This window comes from Carlito syrichta, unplaced genomic scaffold, assembly GCF_000164805.1.
Source record: "Carlito syrichta isolate Samal-C Ts95f unplaced genomic scaffold, Tarsius_syrichta-2.0.1 Scaffold309202, whole genome shotgun sequence".
Lineage (NCBI taxonomy): Eukaryota > Metazoa > Chordata > Mammalia > Primates > Tarsiidae > Carlito > Carlito syrichta.
The window spans coordinates 854,865-872,369 of record NW_007253298.1 but is presented as its reverse complement, the minus strand read 5'-3'; the positions used below and the strand labels follow the sequence as shown (position 1 = coordinate 872,369).

At 35.9% G+C, this 17,505-nt stretch overlaps 1 protein-coding gene across 2 annotated transcripts in view; it reads left to right on the top strand.

Annotated features, from left to right (window-relative positions):
• The window catches only part of FSTL5 (follistatin like 5), a 600,815-nt gene that overhangs the window by 158,305 nt on the left and 425,005 nt on the right, over positions 1–17,505 (top strand). For both annotated transcript variants that reach the window (XM_021717056.1, XM_021717055.1), the window contains exon 3: positions 12,296–12,416. In XM_021717056.1, coding sequence (XP_021572731.1) covers positions 12,296–12,416 — 121 coding nt within the window. The remainder of the gene's footprint in view (positions 1–12,295; positions 12,417–17,505) is intronic.

The window sequence follows — 17,505 nt, the reverse complement described above, 5'->3', positions numbered from 1 at the left end:
TTCCCTCTGCTTTACAGTCTGCCTATTCAGCAGTATGCAGTCTTGGTCCCTAGATTTAAACAGGGGGCATAGAAAAGAGGAAAATAATGGAGGAAGGGGGGGTCAATAGGTAGTTAGAAAGAGAGAAGTCAATAGGTAGTTAGAAAGAGAGAAGTGCGAGAGAGAAAACAGATATACATACCAACTATCAGGTGAGAGAGAGACACAGGGCCAGGAAGAAGTGAAGAAAGACACATAAGAAAGATTTCCTAAGGAGTACTGATAGCTACACAGAGACAAGTCAATAAAATCGAGAAACAGTGTAGGTCAGAAGGTAAACAACAGATGTGATCTAAACCAACAGTTACAATGATAAAATCATAAGTCAAAATAAGTGAAAGAGAGAGAAAACAGATATGCATACCAACTATCAGGTGAAAAAGAGACACAGAGCCAGGAAAAAGTGAAGACAGGTAAGAAAGATTCCCTAAAGAATACTGATAGCTACACAGAGACAGGCCAATAAAATCAAGAAACAGTATAAGTCAGAAGGTAAATACCACACATCATCTAAACCAACAGTTTTAATGATAAAATCAAAAGTCAAAATAAGTGATCAGACTAGAGTCACTTCTGTGATCTCTCCCTTTTGTTTTTCGTTTCAGCGTATGGGTGGGGCTTTGTCTCCTGCTTCGCTGTTGCCTTAGGAACTGAGGTAAAGTTTGTTGATAGGTGGGCGGGGCAATGGAAGTCTCTGCCTGGAGAATAGCAAGGTAGTTTACCCAGATCTGTTTTTCTCCACTTGTCTGGGTCCCCTGACTTGGGGTCTCACACTGAGTGCCTCAGCCTGGGTGGGCCCGGAGTTCCAGAGCTCCAAAGCTCCAAAGGGCAGGCAGTGGGCAGCGAGAGTGGCTCTGGGCCCCCCACAGGGTACTTCAGCAGGAATGGGACCGGTGTCTCTGAGGGGCGGGTGCCCAGAGCCTCCCTTGTGTGACCGGCAGTGCCGGGTGCTGGGCTGGAGACAATGCAGCCGGGGAGAGAGCCAGAGGGAGCAGGGACCCAAAACTTCCCGCACACTGCAATATCTGGCCTTAGGAAATGAGGCAAAGTTTGTTGATAGGTGGGTGGGGCAATGGAAGTTTCTGCCAGGAGAATGGCGAGGCAGTTTAAGCAGATCTGTTTTTTTCCACTTGTCTGGGTCCTCTGGCTTGGGGTTTCAGGCTGAGTGCCTCAGCCAGGGTGAACCCGTAGTTCCAGAGCTCCAAAGTTCCAAAGGGCAGGCGGTGAGCAGCGAGAGTGGCATTGGGCCCCCTACAGAGTACTTCAGCCAGGAATGGGACCCGTGTCTCTGAGGGGAGGGTGCCCAGAGTCTCCCTGTGTGACCAGCGGCTTGGTGCTGGGTGCCCGGGCTGGAGACAATGCAGCTGGGGAGGGATCTGGAGGGGGCTGGGACCGGAGACTTCCACACACGAGTAGAACAGCAGCAGTGGGGGGGGGGGGGCTGCAATATCTGGCCTTGCATGGGACTGAAGTTCCTGGGCCTGGCACCAGCATGGTTGGTGGTGGACTGGGGGATGGGGGAAGAGAAGTAATAGCCTTTTTGGGAACTCACGTTCAGAGAATCTCACCAGTTCACCTATGCCATCACCATCTTGCCCTAAAGAGTTTTAACACCAACTTTTACAATAAAAAAATTGTCTTGCAAGAGACATCATTTTGCTAAATCCCAAAAATAGGGAAAACAAATAATAGCACAATATTTGTTTTGTTTATGCCATTTGAGATGCTCATCTACCTGTCTAGCATAGCTAGCATGAGTGTTGTTAAATCTAAAGAGTTCTGTTCTAGCGACAAGTAAATATTGTCATTCTGAAACCACTGTGATAGTGAACATTCCCCTCTAGATTGCAGTGTCTATGCCTTTACAGATGAAGTGTGAAATTGAAACTGAACTTAAAATAAATATTGGATATATTTTATTTTGAAATGCTAATAAATATTATACTGAAATATTTCTAGATATAATAAATATTAAATACCCAAATTCATACAGTTCTTTTCTTGCCCATAATACAAAGCTTGAGAAATAATGAAAGCATTCTTTTGAATACGGAGCCCAAATATGTTATGAAAGAAACAATGAATTTTTATTAACTATATTTTATAATTTTAATTTTAATATTTGTTAATGTATAGGTCCCCAGTTATGCCTCATTATAACTCAAATTTTGTGACCTCTTTTTTACTTCTCTTTGAGTTCTATAAAAAAACAAAAATATAGCCATTTCAAAAATCTCTAAGGAAGATAAAGGGTAGGTTTACCTCACATAGTATACAAATTACAAATTGAAATTTATTTTAGATTTTGAATTTCTAATACTTTTTATTTCCTGTGCTCTCTCCAGATTTTCCTTTGCATTTCCTACACAGGGCAGAAATCTATTTCTCAGATCTAATTTCTAGACTTTACCTAGGGCTCCAAATTCTTATCATGTAAGACAGTTTGTTTCTATTTTGGAACTTTCCCCTACATTTGTATAATCAAATACTTCACATTTCACACTTACCAACATCTACCTTCCTAAAAATTGATGGTAAGTAATAGACTATAACACTAACATCAAAAAGCAGGATCTGTCACACTGCCTCTTCAGGGGGCACACCTCTCTAGTCTTATGGATCAGTGGAAATCCCTGTCTCTGCTTTCTGCCGTATTGTTTACACCATCAAAGTCAGGTGAAATCTTCATATATTCCCGTTTCCTAAAGTATGTATTAGGCCCACTTTCACCCATTCCTTGAGGATTTCTGCCTCTCCAAAAAGTACAGAGTTAAATGCTAAGGTAGAGTGGAATATGTATCAGATTTGGTTATTTATAGAAATAGAATAAAAGTGTTCCTTCTCAAATATAAATGTCTTAATTGCTGTATGGAAAAGATACAATTTAAATCACATTTAAAGTGTCTTTTGTACATCTTTTTTTTGGAGTTGGAGTCTCACTCTGTCGCCCAGACCGGAGTGCAGTGGCTGCTCCCAGCTACCGCAGCCTCGACCTGCCGGGCTCCAGCAATCCTTCCGCCTCAGCCTTCCAAGTAGCCAGAACTACAGGCATGTGCTACCACACCCAGCTAATTTTTGATTTATTGTAGAGATGAGGTCTCACCAAGTTGCACAGGCGGGTCTCGAACCCGCGGGCTCAGGCAATCCACTCACCTCAGCTTCCCAAAGGCGCGGGATTACAGGCTGAGCCACTGAGCCCGGCGTCTTTGTTTTTAATCGTCTAAATTTTATTTATTGAAAATGGATAGGTGAGTATTTTGTTTATTTAATTCAGGTGGCCCTATATGTTTTCTTGAATATGTGCTATACTGTCCTGACCCTCTTCAGAATAAGAATGTAGAACTCTGAATGGTTCTACTCAGTCTACCTGTAACCAACTCTGATACGAAATGAAGAACTAAAACTTTACTATTCCTGAGGTACATTTAAAATCTAAACACATGTATGAGACTCATCTCTGCTGGATATCTCACTTCAGTCTCTTAATTTGTCTTCTCCAACTGTAAGAATTCAGCACTCTCTGGGGATTATTATGAAATCGGAGATTCAGTAATGCTCACTTAAATGAAAATTGTTCTTGCAGAACTATGCACCAAATTGGCTCCACTTTCCAATGTGTGTCTCAGAGAATAATAATTCATTATAAAGCCTCAACAAACAAGTAGAGAATTTTATTTTCTATATTTTCAAGTCATAATCTCTCTCTGTTACCCAAGTTGGAATATAGTGGCACAATCATGGCTACTGCAGCCTCAACTTCCTGGGCTCTGGAGATACTTCTGCCTTAGTTTCCCTAGTTGGGACTACAGGCATGCACTATCACACCAAGCGATATATATATATATATATATATTATTTCTTGTAGAGATGAAGTCTCACCATGTTGCCCAGGCTGGTCTCGAACTAAGGGCTCAGGCAATTCAGGCAATTATCTTGCCATGGCCTCCCAAAGTGCAGGAATTACAGGCATGAGTCACTGCGCCCAGCCTAAGAATTTTATTTTTTTTGAAAGTATGATCACAAACTTAACCATAGCATCCTGGTATCTCCTGTAAGTGTTACATATATGTATAGTGTTGTCAGTAACTAAGCCACACAGCACTACATTTGTGCTTTTAAGAACATAGAGTATTCCTAAAAAATACCTGAATGTGTAATGCTTTAATTCCAGATTTCAAAATAAAATTACTTACATTGTGAACATGTTTCTCTTGGACAGGCTAGCATGCAGAAAAAAGTCACTGGAGGAAATAAGGTTAAGGATTATTTGTTATCAAAAGGAGGATAGAGGTCTTCTGGGTGGTTCATTCACAAAGATATTGAAGTCACCAGGAATATTGGGGAGAGAAAAGCAGAGTCATGTAGCTGAATAGCTGGAGATTCAAAGGAGTGGGTTCTAGCTATACATCATCTATCAACCAATTTAATCTATGTTTCTATTTATCTATAATCTATCAATCATCTATCTATATTTCTAACTGGAGAACACTGGTTTTGGAATAGAAAATAACCCAGAAGTGCGACTAGGGTGTCATTCAATTATCTACCACCTTTCTTATACTGAAGTAGAGGGGATGTGTGAGAAAAATCAGCCTCTGACTAAATGAGTTAAAATTACTGAACAAATGAATTTGTCCAGATTTGTCAAAAGTTAGTATGGTGAAAAACTTATTTTCATAAAAAAAATTTGAGGACAAATGAGAGTTTTCTGATAGAATATCATGATTTGCAGAGGATACAATTGTGGGTTTGGATTGGAGAATGCGACATATGTAGATTTCCAAGAGTTTCAGAGGTAAACCAGGATATGAAACACAAAAGAATTTCTGTAACAAATTGTCCCACAGAGGAGGGCAGGCAACTATTTCTTGCATTGTGATCCTGTATATTTGGTTCTCGGGGTCAAATGAGGCATGTGCAGCAGGAAAGGCAGCCTTGAGTTTGTTGGCAGCAGACACAGAGTTCTTAAGGTAAAATGGTGCTAACAGCTTGGAAAATCTGCTTCTTAGGCCTTTCCCTAATTAATAAAATAACATCCATAGAATTTAAGTAATCAAAGTCATTCCCTTGTGACTCTGAGGCTAGAGGAGCAGCTGTATTGAGTATATATATTTCGTTTTTTTCCTCCATTTAGATGCTGTCATCTTAATAAGCTGATTTATATTAGAAAAGCATATTAGAAAAAACATTTCCCTAATGTACACATGTGCTTTTTATTAAAATAATAAAAAGGAGCCGGGCTCGGGGGCTCAGCCTGTAATCACGTGCCTTTGGGAGGCTGAGGTGAGTAGATTGCCTGAGCCCACGGGTTCAAGACTCGCCTAGGCAGCGAGACCTCATCTCTACAATAAATCAAAAAATCAGCCGGGCGTGGTAGCGCATGCTTGCAATTCCGGCTACTTGGAAGGCTGAGGTGGAAGGACCGCCAGAGCCCATCAGGTCGAGGCTGTGGTGGCCGGGAGCGGCCACTGCACTCCAGTCTGGGCGACAGAGTGAGACTCCAACTCAAAGAAAAAAAATTTAAAAATAAATAAATAATAATTAAAAGAACTAGTTCACCGGATTTAGATTATTATGTTATTCATATTTGACTTAAAATGCCATTTGCTCAATGAGTACCATATATGAATATATTTACAAAATTAAAAAGCAAGCATATATAAGAGTACATATTTTCAAGCTTACAGAGTAAGCATGGCAATGAGGTTTTTGCAACATTTTTACAAATCAAATATTTTTGTTTAAAATGTATTAGAACAAGAGAAATGGACAGTTAATCTTTGCTATGAGTTGATAAAGCCTATTACAGTTTTAATTATTTTTTAAAAAGGTTCTGACCTAGTCAACATATTTATTTACTATGAGATTAATAATAATTGTTTTGTCTCATAGATAAAAAGCTGTTTCAGTGGAAATGAACTAAATTCAAATAAATAAACAGTTGTATGGATAGAGAAGTGAGATTAAGTGAGAATTTCCAGGGAATCCATGGTAATTAATCCTATTTAACATAGGAGGGTATAAAGCACAAAGATATTTGTCCAGATCATTCCTTAGAGGAGAATGGACAACTATTCCTTTCATTTTAAAGCCTATAATCCTATCAGGGATGTAAAATAAAGCCGCAGAAGCCAGGTGTTTGACTTAGAGTAACATTATCAGTGCCAGTAGGTAGATCCTGGAAGTACTGGAAATTTCCTTGCCAGTGCTAAAGATTTCAGAATAATACTAACAGTAACAATGAGCTCTTAAAGGAAACAGATAAAGCCTGTAACTACTGGTCTCTGTGCAGCTCAGAGATACAAGCAAAAAAATCAGCTCTTTCAATTGTACCTGGAGACCTTAGTAAAAAATTTCAGATATTTTTTTTATTTATTTATTTTATTTTTTAAGTGCTGTTCAGAGCATGCACAGGACCACTGGAATATTAAACTTATGGTTTAGAAAAAATTAACATTTTTTGGCATCTTTTCTTTAGAAGAACAAGATGCATTTAAAATGTGGTATTTATGTTCAGCAAATCCTTTAGTCATATAGGATTACTTAAAATTAAAATACATTTTTTGACCAGCAGTTTAATAAAAATAATGATATCACTTCAGCTGGTCTTTGAAAAGAATTGAAATTGGCCTTATTTTTAATTAAATATTATATTAGACACACTAGAAAACCTAAAAGAAACATTAGATTTAATTATTTTCATTTAACCTTTAGATACTTCTCTTGCAGAATAGCATTCATTATATACAATTAAACAATTATAACTCAAAATATTAATTATTTTGTCTCTGTTCTTTTGCATTGCTTTTTTTTAAGTACTGATGATAATGAGTAATTATCTTGTTAAATAATTTAATTGCATGTTTCCACTCCTCTCTAAAATAAAAGCCCCATGAGGGCATGGACTGTATCATTTCTTATTAAATCACTTACCTTCAGCACGGGCATAGTTCCTGGCACATGTTGGTTGCAAAGAAAGAAAAAGAAAGGGGAAGGGAGAAAGAGAGAAAAGAAGAAAGGAAGAGAGTGTTCTGACCACATTGTTAAGGAGCCAATCCACTATGAGTATGCAGGAGCAGCACAAATCAAATACCTTGAGATGTACTTTTCTACCAAAGGGGTATATGCAATTTCTGATCCTTAGTCTTTATTTTTTAAGTGCTGTGATCTACACATTTGCCAAACAAGGAAAACACATATTCCACTCCTCATCTTGAAAAATAATCATTATGGACTTTCTTTAAGATAGAGGAGCCATCGGGCGTGGTAACTCATGCCTGTAATTCCAGCATTTTGGGAGGCTGAAATGAGAGGACTGCTTGAGACTAAGAATTTGAGACCAATCTAGGCAACTTATTGATATCCTGTCTGTACAAAAGACACAAAAAAGAAAGAAATAGAAGAGCACTGAGCAAGAACTCTACCAATAATATTGGGATGGTGACATGGTCATTATTTGTTTGGGATGAATACTATTTCAAGGCTTAGATAAGAACTCAAATGATTTGAACTATAAGTGGTGCATCTCTCTATCAGTTCATCTTCATAAACTGATTAACATGGCTGGCCTTCACACTATAAAAATCAATCTCATGTCTTTAAAAAATATATTTTAAAGATGTGGGTTACAATTCAGAGTTAAGTATTCAAATGTTCATTATGCAGGTACCCTCATTGATGAGGTATGCTTCCACCTCTCCTGACAGTTTCCCACTGCTGCCATTCCCAATCCCCCCTCCCCTGCCAGTTTCCCACTACTGCCAATCCCTTTCTTATAGTATTATGATAATGTTTAAGGTTCGATTATGAGTGAGAACATGTGGTACTTAGCTCTTTTTTTCTGTGATAGATCACTCAGTATTATAGACTCTAAGTCCATTCAAGTTGCTGCAAAATTCATAATTTTTTTCTTCTTTATGACTGTGTAATATTCCATCTTGTATAGGTACCACAGTTTTTTATTCAGTCCTCTTTTGATAGGTAGCATGGTTGGTTCCATGTTTTTGCTATTGTGACTAATGCAGCAATAAACATGCATGTGCAGGTATCTTTTTCACAGAGTGATTTGAGTCCTTCTGGGTGTATTCCCAGAAGGGGGATTTTAGGGTAGTATGGAGGGTAGATTTTTAGATCTTTTGGGAATCATAAAACAGTTTTCCACAGAGGTTGTGCTAGTTTATACTCCCACTAACAGTGTAGAAGTGTTTCTTTTTTCCCTGTATCCTCTCCAGCATCTGTTGTTTTTTGAGTTATTGATGATGGCCATCCTGACTGGAGTTAGGTGGTATCTCAGTGTGGGTTTAATTTGCATTTCTTTGATGATTAGTGAGGCTGAACATTTTTTCATGTATCTGTTTGCTGCTTGTATGTCTTCCTTCGAGAAGTGTCTATTCATATCTTTTGCCCACTTTGTAATGGGGCTGTTTTTTTCTTTCTTTTTTTCTTTTTAGCACTTTTGAGTTCATTGTAGATCCTAGATGTTATGTCTTTATTGCCTATGCCATAAGAGATAAGATAGACAAGTGGGACTTCATCAAACTGACAAGCTTCTGCAAAGCCAAAGAAACCATCAAGAGAGTAGGGAAACAGCTCACAGATGGGCAAAAATATTTGCCAATCATATGTCTTTTATACTTTTTATAAGAGTCAGCATAGCAATCTTTGATTTCTAAATCATTCTATATTCCCAGAAGTCTAACATCCATACCTTTTCATAGCAGGGAGATAATACCTCTACACCCACTCTTGGAAGCATTCTATTTCTCTTCTCTTTATATTTATCTGCATATCATTTATAATAATCTGGCATAATATATAGTCTTTTTATATATTTCTTTGTTCTCCCTTCACTAGAATATAAAATTCGTGTGAGAGAAATTTTAGTCTAGTTTGTTGTCTGCTGTGTTTTCAAAGTCTAGGGCAGTGCCTGAGGTAGTGTAGAGAGTAAAAAATGGTTTGTTAATGATTGAATAAATTAATGAAGGCTAATAGTAATAGTTTATTTGGGGATGGGGTAGTTGTTTTATTGTTTTCTTTGGAAAAAAATAATCAGTACCAAATCATTGAATCATTCCTGAGTTATAGTCCTTAAGCAACTTTGACAATCTATTACATTAAAGTTCAGTCTGTACCAAATCTGGGATGCTGTGTATCTGAACTCCCTTAAAGCAATACCTCCTGCTAATACATCCATTTTGTCACATTTACCCTACTCTCTATGGGGCCCAAGATTCATATAACTTGATCTCTGATCAGAAAAAGAAAGGTGTGGAAAATATTATTTTTGTAGCATTGAGTTCACCAAAACAACAGCATCCTCACAATTTTACAAAAAATAAATAAAATTATGATTGCCCTCTTTGACAAAGGAATCATCACAGAATATTTAAAAAGTGAGTGTGGCCCTGTCATGAATTGCTAGCCCTAGCCCAGAAGTAAAATACACATTTTGAGAAGCCTAGAATGAAAAGTTTTTGGAACTAGTTCCAGACACTAAATGAAAGATGTGCAAAGGACTATTAAACCCTACAAGTTTGGATCTCCTGTGCCAAAAAGTAGTTAGTGTGTACTGGGGCAGGAACTTCATATATATTCTGTCATATTCTCTTCTTGACATCCAAACACCCATCACTGTAAGACCATCAAAACTCTAGCTCTCTAAACCCAATTTTTTCATGCTGGTTGAAAGACATACAGATTCATCAAACTGTATACATCACGTATGTGCCATTTTGTATATCAGTTATATCCTAAAAAGACATTAAAAAGCAGAAAAGGAAGAAAAGTCTATTCCTCATTAGTCACACACTAGACTGTACCAAAGCATCCCACCAGGAAAGCTAAAGGAGAGAAATAGCTACCAAGAATCATGATATAAATGGGTTATTTCATTGATCAAAAATGGGATAAGTGAACAAAACATGTACTTGAAATACTGATGAATCATCTTTGTCTTGTGCATGAACATGCGCCAGTATAGATGAGTGAGAGAGAGAGAAAGGAAAAAAAAGTTGCTAGCTAGGACAGTGAGCTTCTCTAGGGCACACTCATTAAAACAACATGCCCAACTGAGGTTGCATCACAGTGATCAAATCAAGACCAAGATCAAATCAAGATCAAGCTAGCCTTATGCAAGAGCAGGTACTGAGGAAAAAAGTAGAAGTCTACTCTTTTTGTCTAATACATGAATTTAATTTGAGTAAAATATATAACAGAAATAAAAATGAGACAGATAATGACAAATCCTTTCTCCCCAACTTTCTGTACCATATCTATTTACAAATAAATGTGAGAATAATAGTCACTAAAAATATTGTGAAAATTTCTGACCAAACCCTGGTGTTGCTGCCTCCTAAATGTAGCCACAATGCTAACTTTGCACATTTTTCAGTGGAGCAAATAAAGTAAGATGAAATTCATTGCTCCCACTAGCCAGCCCCTGGGAAAAGTCAAAAGCCATTTTCTATGATCTTGCAAAAGCAGATGGAGAATGACTCAGAGCTCTGGTGCTTTGTAAATAGAAAAACAGTAGTATTTTGTTTTCCTATTACGCTTATAGGAGAGATGGCTTCAGCATTAGGTAATTTTGTTAATTCCTTCAGTTGGACTTTATATGGATCCGTTAAAACAGATAGATTTTTTTCTAATTTTTTTCTCCTCCAAGGTGACAAATATTAGGTTAATAATAAAATTCTAAAATAGGTACATGCACAAGAATAGAGAGCCCACTATATCATGGGAGTTCTATTTAGCAGGGCCTAGGCTAACTTTGCATGTCACCTTTTTGGTAAGGGCACTGGAGGGTCTAGACACTCACGTGCTCAGCCAGTCTTCAGAATGATCTCCACAGCCCACTCACACTCAGACCAAACTTTCAACATAGGAGTGTTCCAAACAGGGGCAAAAAATAGCTCAAAAACATCTGAGCATCGTTGAAAATTAGCATCAGCAGTCTGTCATTAGTGTAATAGAGTCAGAAACACTCTGCTCTTTCAGAAGAAACGCCCATCTGCTGTAAATGTGCAGCTATAACCTGCGGAAGCTGATGTCTGGGAGTCTGCAGTGCATTCTTCAAAGAAGAAACACATTATGTAAAAATCATAACTTTAAGTTACCACTTTTGAGTGTATATTATATGTTATGTCTTATACCTGACTTTGTGTGTGTGTGTGTGTGTGTGTGTGTGTGTGTGTGTGTGAATCTTCACATATACTTTCTAACTGAGGAAAGCATAAGAGATTTGCCTGAAATTATAGAGCTATTCAGTGGCATTGGCAGGACCTGAACCCAGAGCTGGCTGACTTCATAGCCTTTGTTTTCAGATTACACTGCATCACCTGTAAAACAAACAAAATACATTAAAAAATAAAAGCTCTGTAATGCACAGCTCCAAGCAATACGAATCACTGCCTTTGTATGCAGGAGAGTATGAAAAACCACAGACACAGCTCACCAGCTACCCACAATGAAAAGAAATGTCTAGAAAATCTTTGGGAACTCTGTTGCATGGCAGGCAATAGGCAAAATCAGTAGAGTATTAAAAAGCTGCAGCCTGAGTCCATAGGACAGAACATAGAGTAGTAAAGCACTTTGATGATTTTCTTCACCCACGCTTGGATAGATTTTCATCATCAATCGGTGCATTAATTCTCTCTGGCTCCTGGAAACAGTCATTTGCTTAATAGCTGTTTTGTGACCGAGGGAGTTCATGCACAATCCTAAATGACTTAACTTCCAGCTGGGGAGGAGTTTAGGTAGAGGACAAAAAAAAACTGACTTCTTTTTTCTTTTTCTTTTTCTTTTTTTTTACAAATAATATGAGGAAGAAAGCTCGAACAGACTGCCTCACTATAGTCACTGGGAAAGTACACTGTTTTATTTTGACATAGGTCACTGGGACATGGGAGGCAATTTTCTTGTGGAGGTATTTCCTTGAGTCAGTACAAATGGAGCAAAGTAAATGAGTAGAATACAAAATGTTCTTTTAATGTTCAGATTTGTTAGGCCCTACTGTGAGACTTTTGTATTAGAAGGTTTTGACTGGATTCTAAGTACCTATCTTAACATCATAACTTTATGTCTTTGAAATGGTTAAAAACAACTGTTCAGTAATAGAAAAACTGAACTTTTCATAAACTGAGTTCTTTGCCCTGCTGCATACTTAAAATGATCTATTATGTGATAATTACAATAATAAATTGTACCATAGAAATAAGAAGACACAGATATAAAGGTATGGTTATAATTTTCTTGTTAGGTGATAAAACAGGAAGAGCTTGGCAAGAATCTTTTTGATTGTACTTTGTATGATCTACTGAAATACGATGATTTTAATGCTGACAAGCACCTGGCTCTTGAAGAATTTTACAGAGCATTCCGTGAGTACAAGATTCCTTCTCCAATTTCTCTTTGTTCTTCCTCCTGTTGTTTTATACAATATGGTCTGTTTGCCTGATCTCAGAATACAAGCTGTTTCTTAAGAAAAGTGATTAACTGAGATAATTTAAGTTTTGGGCTGTATTGAAACATACTAAAAAATAGCGGATATAGTAATTTTTAAATGAACAGTTGTAAATAATTGATAACCTTGGATAGCAACAATTCTTTTTGATTCTAGTTGAAGACTAGTTTTGCAATGCTGCTTCCAAGGTTATTTTAGGGTAGAAGCAACATTTGACCAATCACAACCATACACCATGAACAATTTAATTATTTACACAGTCACAGTTTTTAACTTCATTGGGGAGAAAAGTATATTAACAGATGGAGCTTACATATATCTAAAGGGCAATAATTAACATTAGAATTAAAAGTTATATTTATTTTAAGGTTTTTAGAATAATTGATATATGCTTGAATTGCTGAAGTGTGTCTTCAAGTTGATTAAATGTGTTTTATAGAGCAGAATTACAAAGATGACTTGGTTCACCAAAATGGCCTATCGGTAATTTTTAAAAAATAGTTCAAAATGAAAGGACTAAGAAACAAACAGAAACAAAGCAGAGATTTAGGAGCTGTGTGCAAGAGAAAGGGAAAACAAAGTAAATTAACTAGTTAGTATTTGAAAATCACTAAAGAAGCAAAAATTAAGCAGGATTCTATTTAATTCAGTACCTGAAACCACATATATATGGTTCTAGGGGTTGAATTACATATGTGTGTGTATATATATATAGATGTATATAGATATTTATATATATGTATATATAGAGATATTTATATAGATTTATATAGATATTTAAAAGCAAGAAGTAAGATATGTACTTGGTGTAAAAAGATCTTTTTTTGAATATTGCCATTTTGCCATCTACCAGTTGTCTAATATTGGAGAATTGCTTAAATGTGTTGTTTGTAAACATTCACATAAATAAAGATAATAATTTTTTAACACATGATAGTTTTTATTAAAACATTGCACTCTGGGCCATTGCCTTGCTAGTCTCTGGTGTAGCCATGTGCTCTTTGAGCTATGGCTGGCTTCATGCTTCCTGGCTTTGGTCTCCCTCCTCCACCTTGGGGAGGTGAATCTTCTTTCTCCCTTCTCTCTCTCTAATTTACTCTTAAATAAATTTTTCTTTCTTAACCTTAAAAAAATATTGCACGCTATTTTAGGTAGTATTTTATATGAGCAAAATAATACATGAGAAATAGTTGCTAATTATACATTTTTAAAGCAAGATAACAATATGTTCTTTGGATTTAATTAAGTTATATTTTCACTTTAAGTTACAAGGCAGAATACTGGATGAGATGACTCCAACTGTTTATCCTTCAATAGGGTATCATACTTTTATGTACTTTAATTATGAAATCTGTGTTTTCCACTAAGCCTCACTCTGTATGGGGCATTCTTTTCTGTGCTCAGGTTGGAAGGAGGACAGGAAGGAAATGTGCCTTGCCAGGTGGGGTAAATGTTTATATACATAATACTATCATGCAAAATAGAAGGTGATGAATGTTATAGAGATGTTGTGTGAAATATTAACTGAGTTGAGAATATGATCTCCAGTTTTAGGAATTGAGGAGAGTTAATGTAGGTGGTAGCAATGGACTCAGCCTTCAGGATAAGTGGGTTTGAACTTTAGGAGATCAGCAAAAGGTTGTGGACAGAAAGAACGATATAAATAAAAAGTCAGATGCCTGATATATCAGGGCATTTATATTTAAAAAGAAAAGCTACACAACAGCATTGTCTGTATTAGGTCTGAAATTCTAAGAAAATGCATTAATTATTTTTGTCTTTTTACTAACCTATTTTGTTAAATAAGTACGCTAATCTCACAGCTCCTACTCCCGCCTCATACCAGTAGCATACATGGATTCAGCTAATAAAAGCAATTGAAATCTGCAGCAATAACTGGAAATAATTTCAGTAGTAAACAGTTTATCAAGCCCCAATAATAGTAGTAAATGTATATGTTTGCATAGGATTTTTATTCAAAATATGGTTATTTTTGGTGGTGCAATGGGGGAAGAAAAATAATAAAAATATGTGTGAGCGAGTAATATGCTATTTTTATGACAATCAGCAAAGACAGTGCATAATGGATCCTGACCCTATCAGGAAATAAAAATCTTGCATGGAATACTGCTGCTTATACCTGTCATGGGGAAGAATGATACTATGTTGTGAAATATAATTTGATGTTACTAAAGAAGGCAAGGTAGATCAGTACATTGTTCTGATCATTTTACAAGTCAGAAATCTAAATAACCAATAAAAGGTTTCAATAAAGTAATAGTAAAAACATGTTATCTATAAAGGATCTAGATAGTACCAGGAACTACTGAATTTGGATAGAAGAAAATTTGTGTGATATCATTAACTATTAGAAAATAATATGGTAGCAATATTAGGAAAATTATTTGTAGTAAGTACAACAAATGTAATGAATATAGTAATGATTCTGCCATGAGGCCATAGTTATATATAGCATAGCCTACATTTTAAATATTTAGTCACAAAGAGAAGTTAGTTGAGGAATGAAATCACTTGGCAATCAGCAATCATGATTTTTTTTTTCTTTTTGGATAATCACAAACTATCTCATTACAATGATAAAAATGAGGTTCACATCATCCTTTAGAGGAGATAATGTTTTTCCTAAGTAATGATGCAATCATAGGGATATTTAGTAGACTTTGTGGTCTCACCAAGCAGTCTTCTTTCTTCTTGTTGGACCCTTATTTACACTAGGCATCAAACTATATAATGACCCCTCAAAAATAAAAAACTTACTGGTAGGAATTTTATCTGAATTAGTGGGATGATATTTATATCATTTAAAGATGATAAGCATGTATCTATTTCTTTTTCTCCATCTCCATCTGTAATAATACCTTAAAACTAAACCCACTTGGGTTTTGTGAAGTTTAGTGACAGGTTTTGTATAATGACTTGATTTTAGAAAGTTATAAAATTCTAAGGCTTCATGAATAAGAAATGTGTAACAATAATGGGGAACGCAATCTATTCAAAAATCATGTATTAAGTACTTTGTGTATAGAGTGTTGTGATAGTCAACGCAACTTAAAAAGATAGGTTTCTTTTCCCCTAGGAATATATAATCTCAGACAGACACTGACAAAAATGACAGATATTATAAGACTAAAAAGTAAGCATTTTCTCTCATATCCAGGATTCACTCCCTGACAAAATTTATTAAAAGATCAGAAAAGTAGAAGCTTCCAAAGTGAATATCCAGAAGACCAAACTAAGGCTGGAGCAGTTAAGAAGCCTATCACGATCTAGTCGTTGTTTTCTGGCAGATACAAGCATAGACAGATTTCTTGAGTTTTTGTTATTCTTTCTGTCTTTGTATAAAGTGGAAGAGAGTAAAGGGTAGTTTGCAAACAGGAAAGTTGATGATAAAAAATAGTATATCATCAAGTGTTATTGTTCCATTACAGTGTTGTTATGCTAGTTATAACTTTTTTTATAAAATTTCTTTTTTGCCTTTGTGCATAAGATGAATTATTTTAATTTTTTGCATGGGCATTGAATGGTCAATTATCCTCAATTTTTCTCCAGAATTAAAACTTTAAAATCCTTTGATTTTTACTAAGTTATTCAAAATAAATTCTCAATGTGAGCATCAAGTATTCCATACCATGTCTTGATTGGTTAACAAACTTGGAAACCTATTTGGTGTAATCCAATAAATAGTAAGAAAGATCAGTGACATAGCTTTGAATATTTAAGGGATATATAAAATCTTCTGGTCAGGTGACTTACACCCATCCCCTGGCATTTTTTTTGCCTAAATATTTTCAGTGAAGTATCTACATTTTTCAGTGTAAAGGGCTTTTGTAGAATTAACAGTGAGTTAATAGTGTCATTACTTTATGAAAAGTACTAAATATTTTATTTTCTACTAGAACAAATTAAATGAAAATGTAAAATTAAGTGTGATTTTCATGAAACAATATCCTTCTGATATAAATCTGTAGGAAAATATAAACGATTTGCCATCAGACAAGATGACCATACACTGAATTGAGACATTTAATTTCAGAAGTAATGTTCAGATAAATGTCTATATTTACTTAGTTTTCAGCTAAACTTAATTAAAATGATGAAGTGATGTTACATGCTTATAATTTCAAAAATGAATTGCTTCATTGGGATTTTCTAGATAAACAAGAATGGTATAATTGACTACCCTGAGAAGGGATATTTGTTTTGAAAATGCTTCTTATATAGTTTATTTCCTGAGCATAATTCTAACTAAATTGCTTTGACTGTAGTACTGAGCCTCAAAATTGTATGAAATAAGGAATTTAGATAATTCTGATATACTCTTGAAGTCCTATTAAACCGTTGTAAGTTGCAGTTCTCCAAACTATAAACATATAATTTAAGCTGTGTATGTATTTTAACGTGTTCAATTTATAATGTCACACTTACGTAAATTCCTATTAATTTAACATGATCTTTATGTGTGAAAGATCCAAAAGAAGATATGTTTCTAGCCGGGCTCGGTGGCTCAGCCTGTAATCCCGCGCTTTGGGAGGCTGAGGTGAGTGGATTGCCTGAGCCCGCGGGTTCGAGACCTGCCTGGGCAGCGAGGCCTCATCTCTACAATAAATCAGAAAAAAAATCAGCTGGGCGTGATAGCGCATGCCTGTAATTCCGGCTACTTGGTAGACTGAGGCTGAAGGATCACCGGAGGCTGTGGTGGCCGGGAGCGGCCACTGCACTCCAGTCTGGGCGACAGAGTGAGACTCCAACTCAAAAAAATAAAAATAAAAAAGAGAATCAAATTCAAAAAAACAAAACAAAACAAGAAGATATGTTTCTACAAGGCATAAACATAATTAGGTTTTTAAGCAGAATGCATTAGCTGTGAGCATTATATCAACACTAATTGTATGGTAGTTCTATTGCTTTTTTTCTTTAAAAGAAGTGGTAACTAGCATTCTAAAATTCTAAAATATTAAAAATCATGGAATCGTTATTTTAAATTA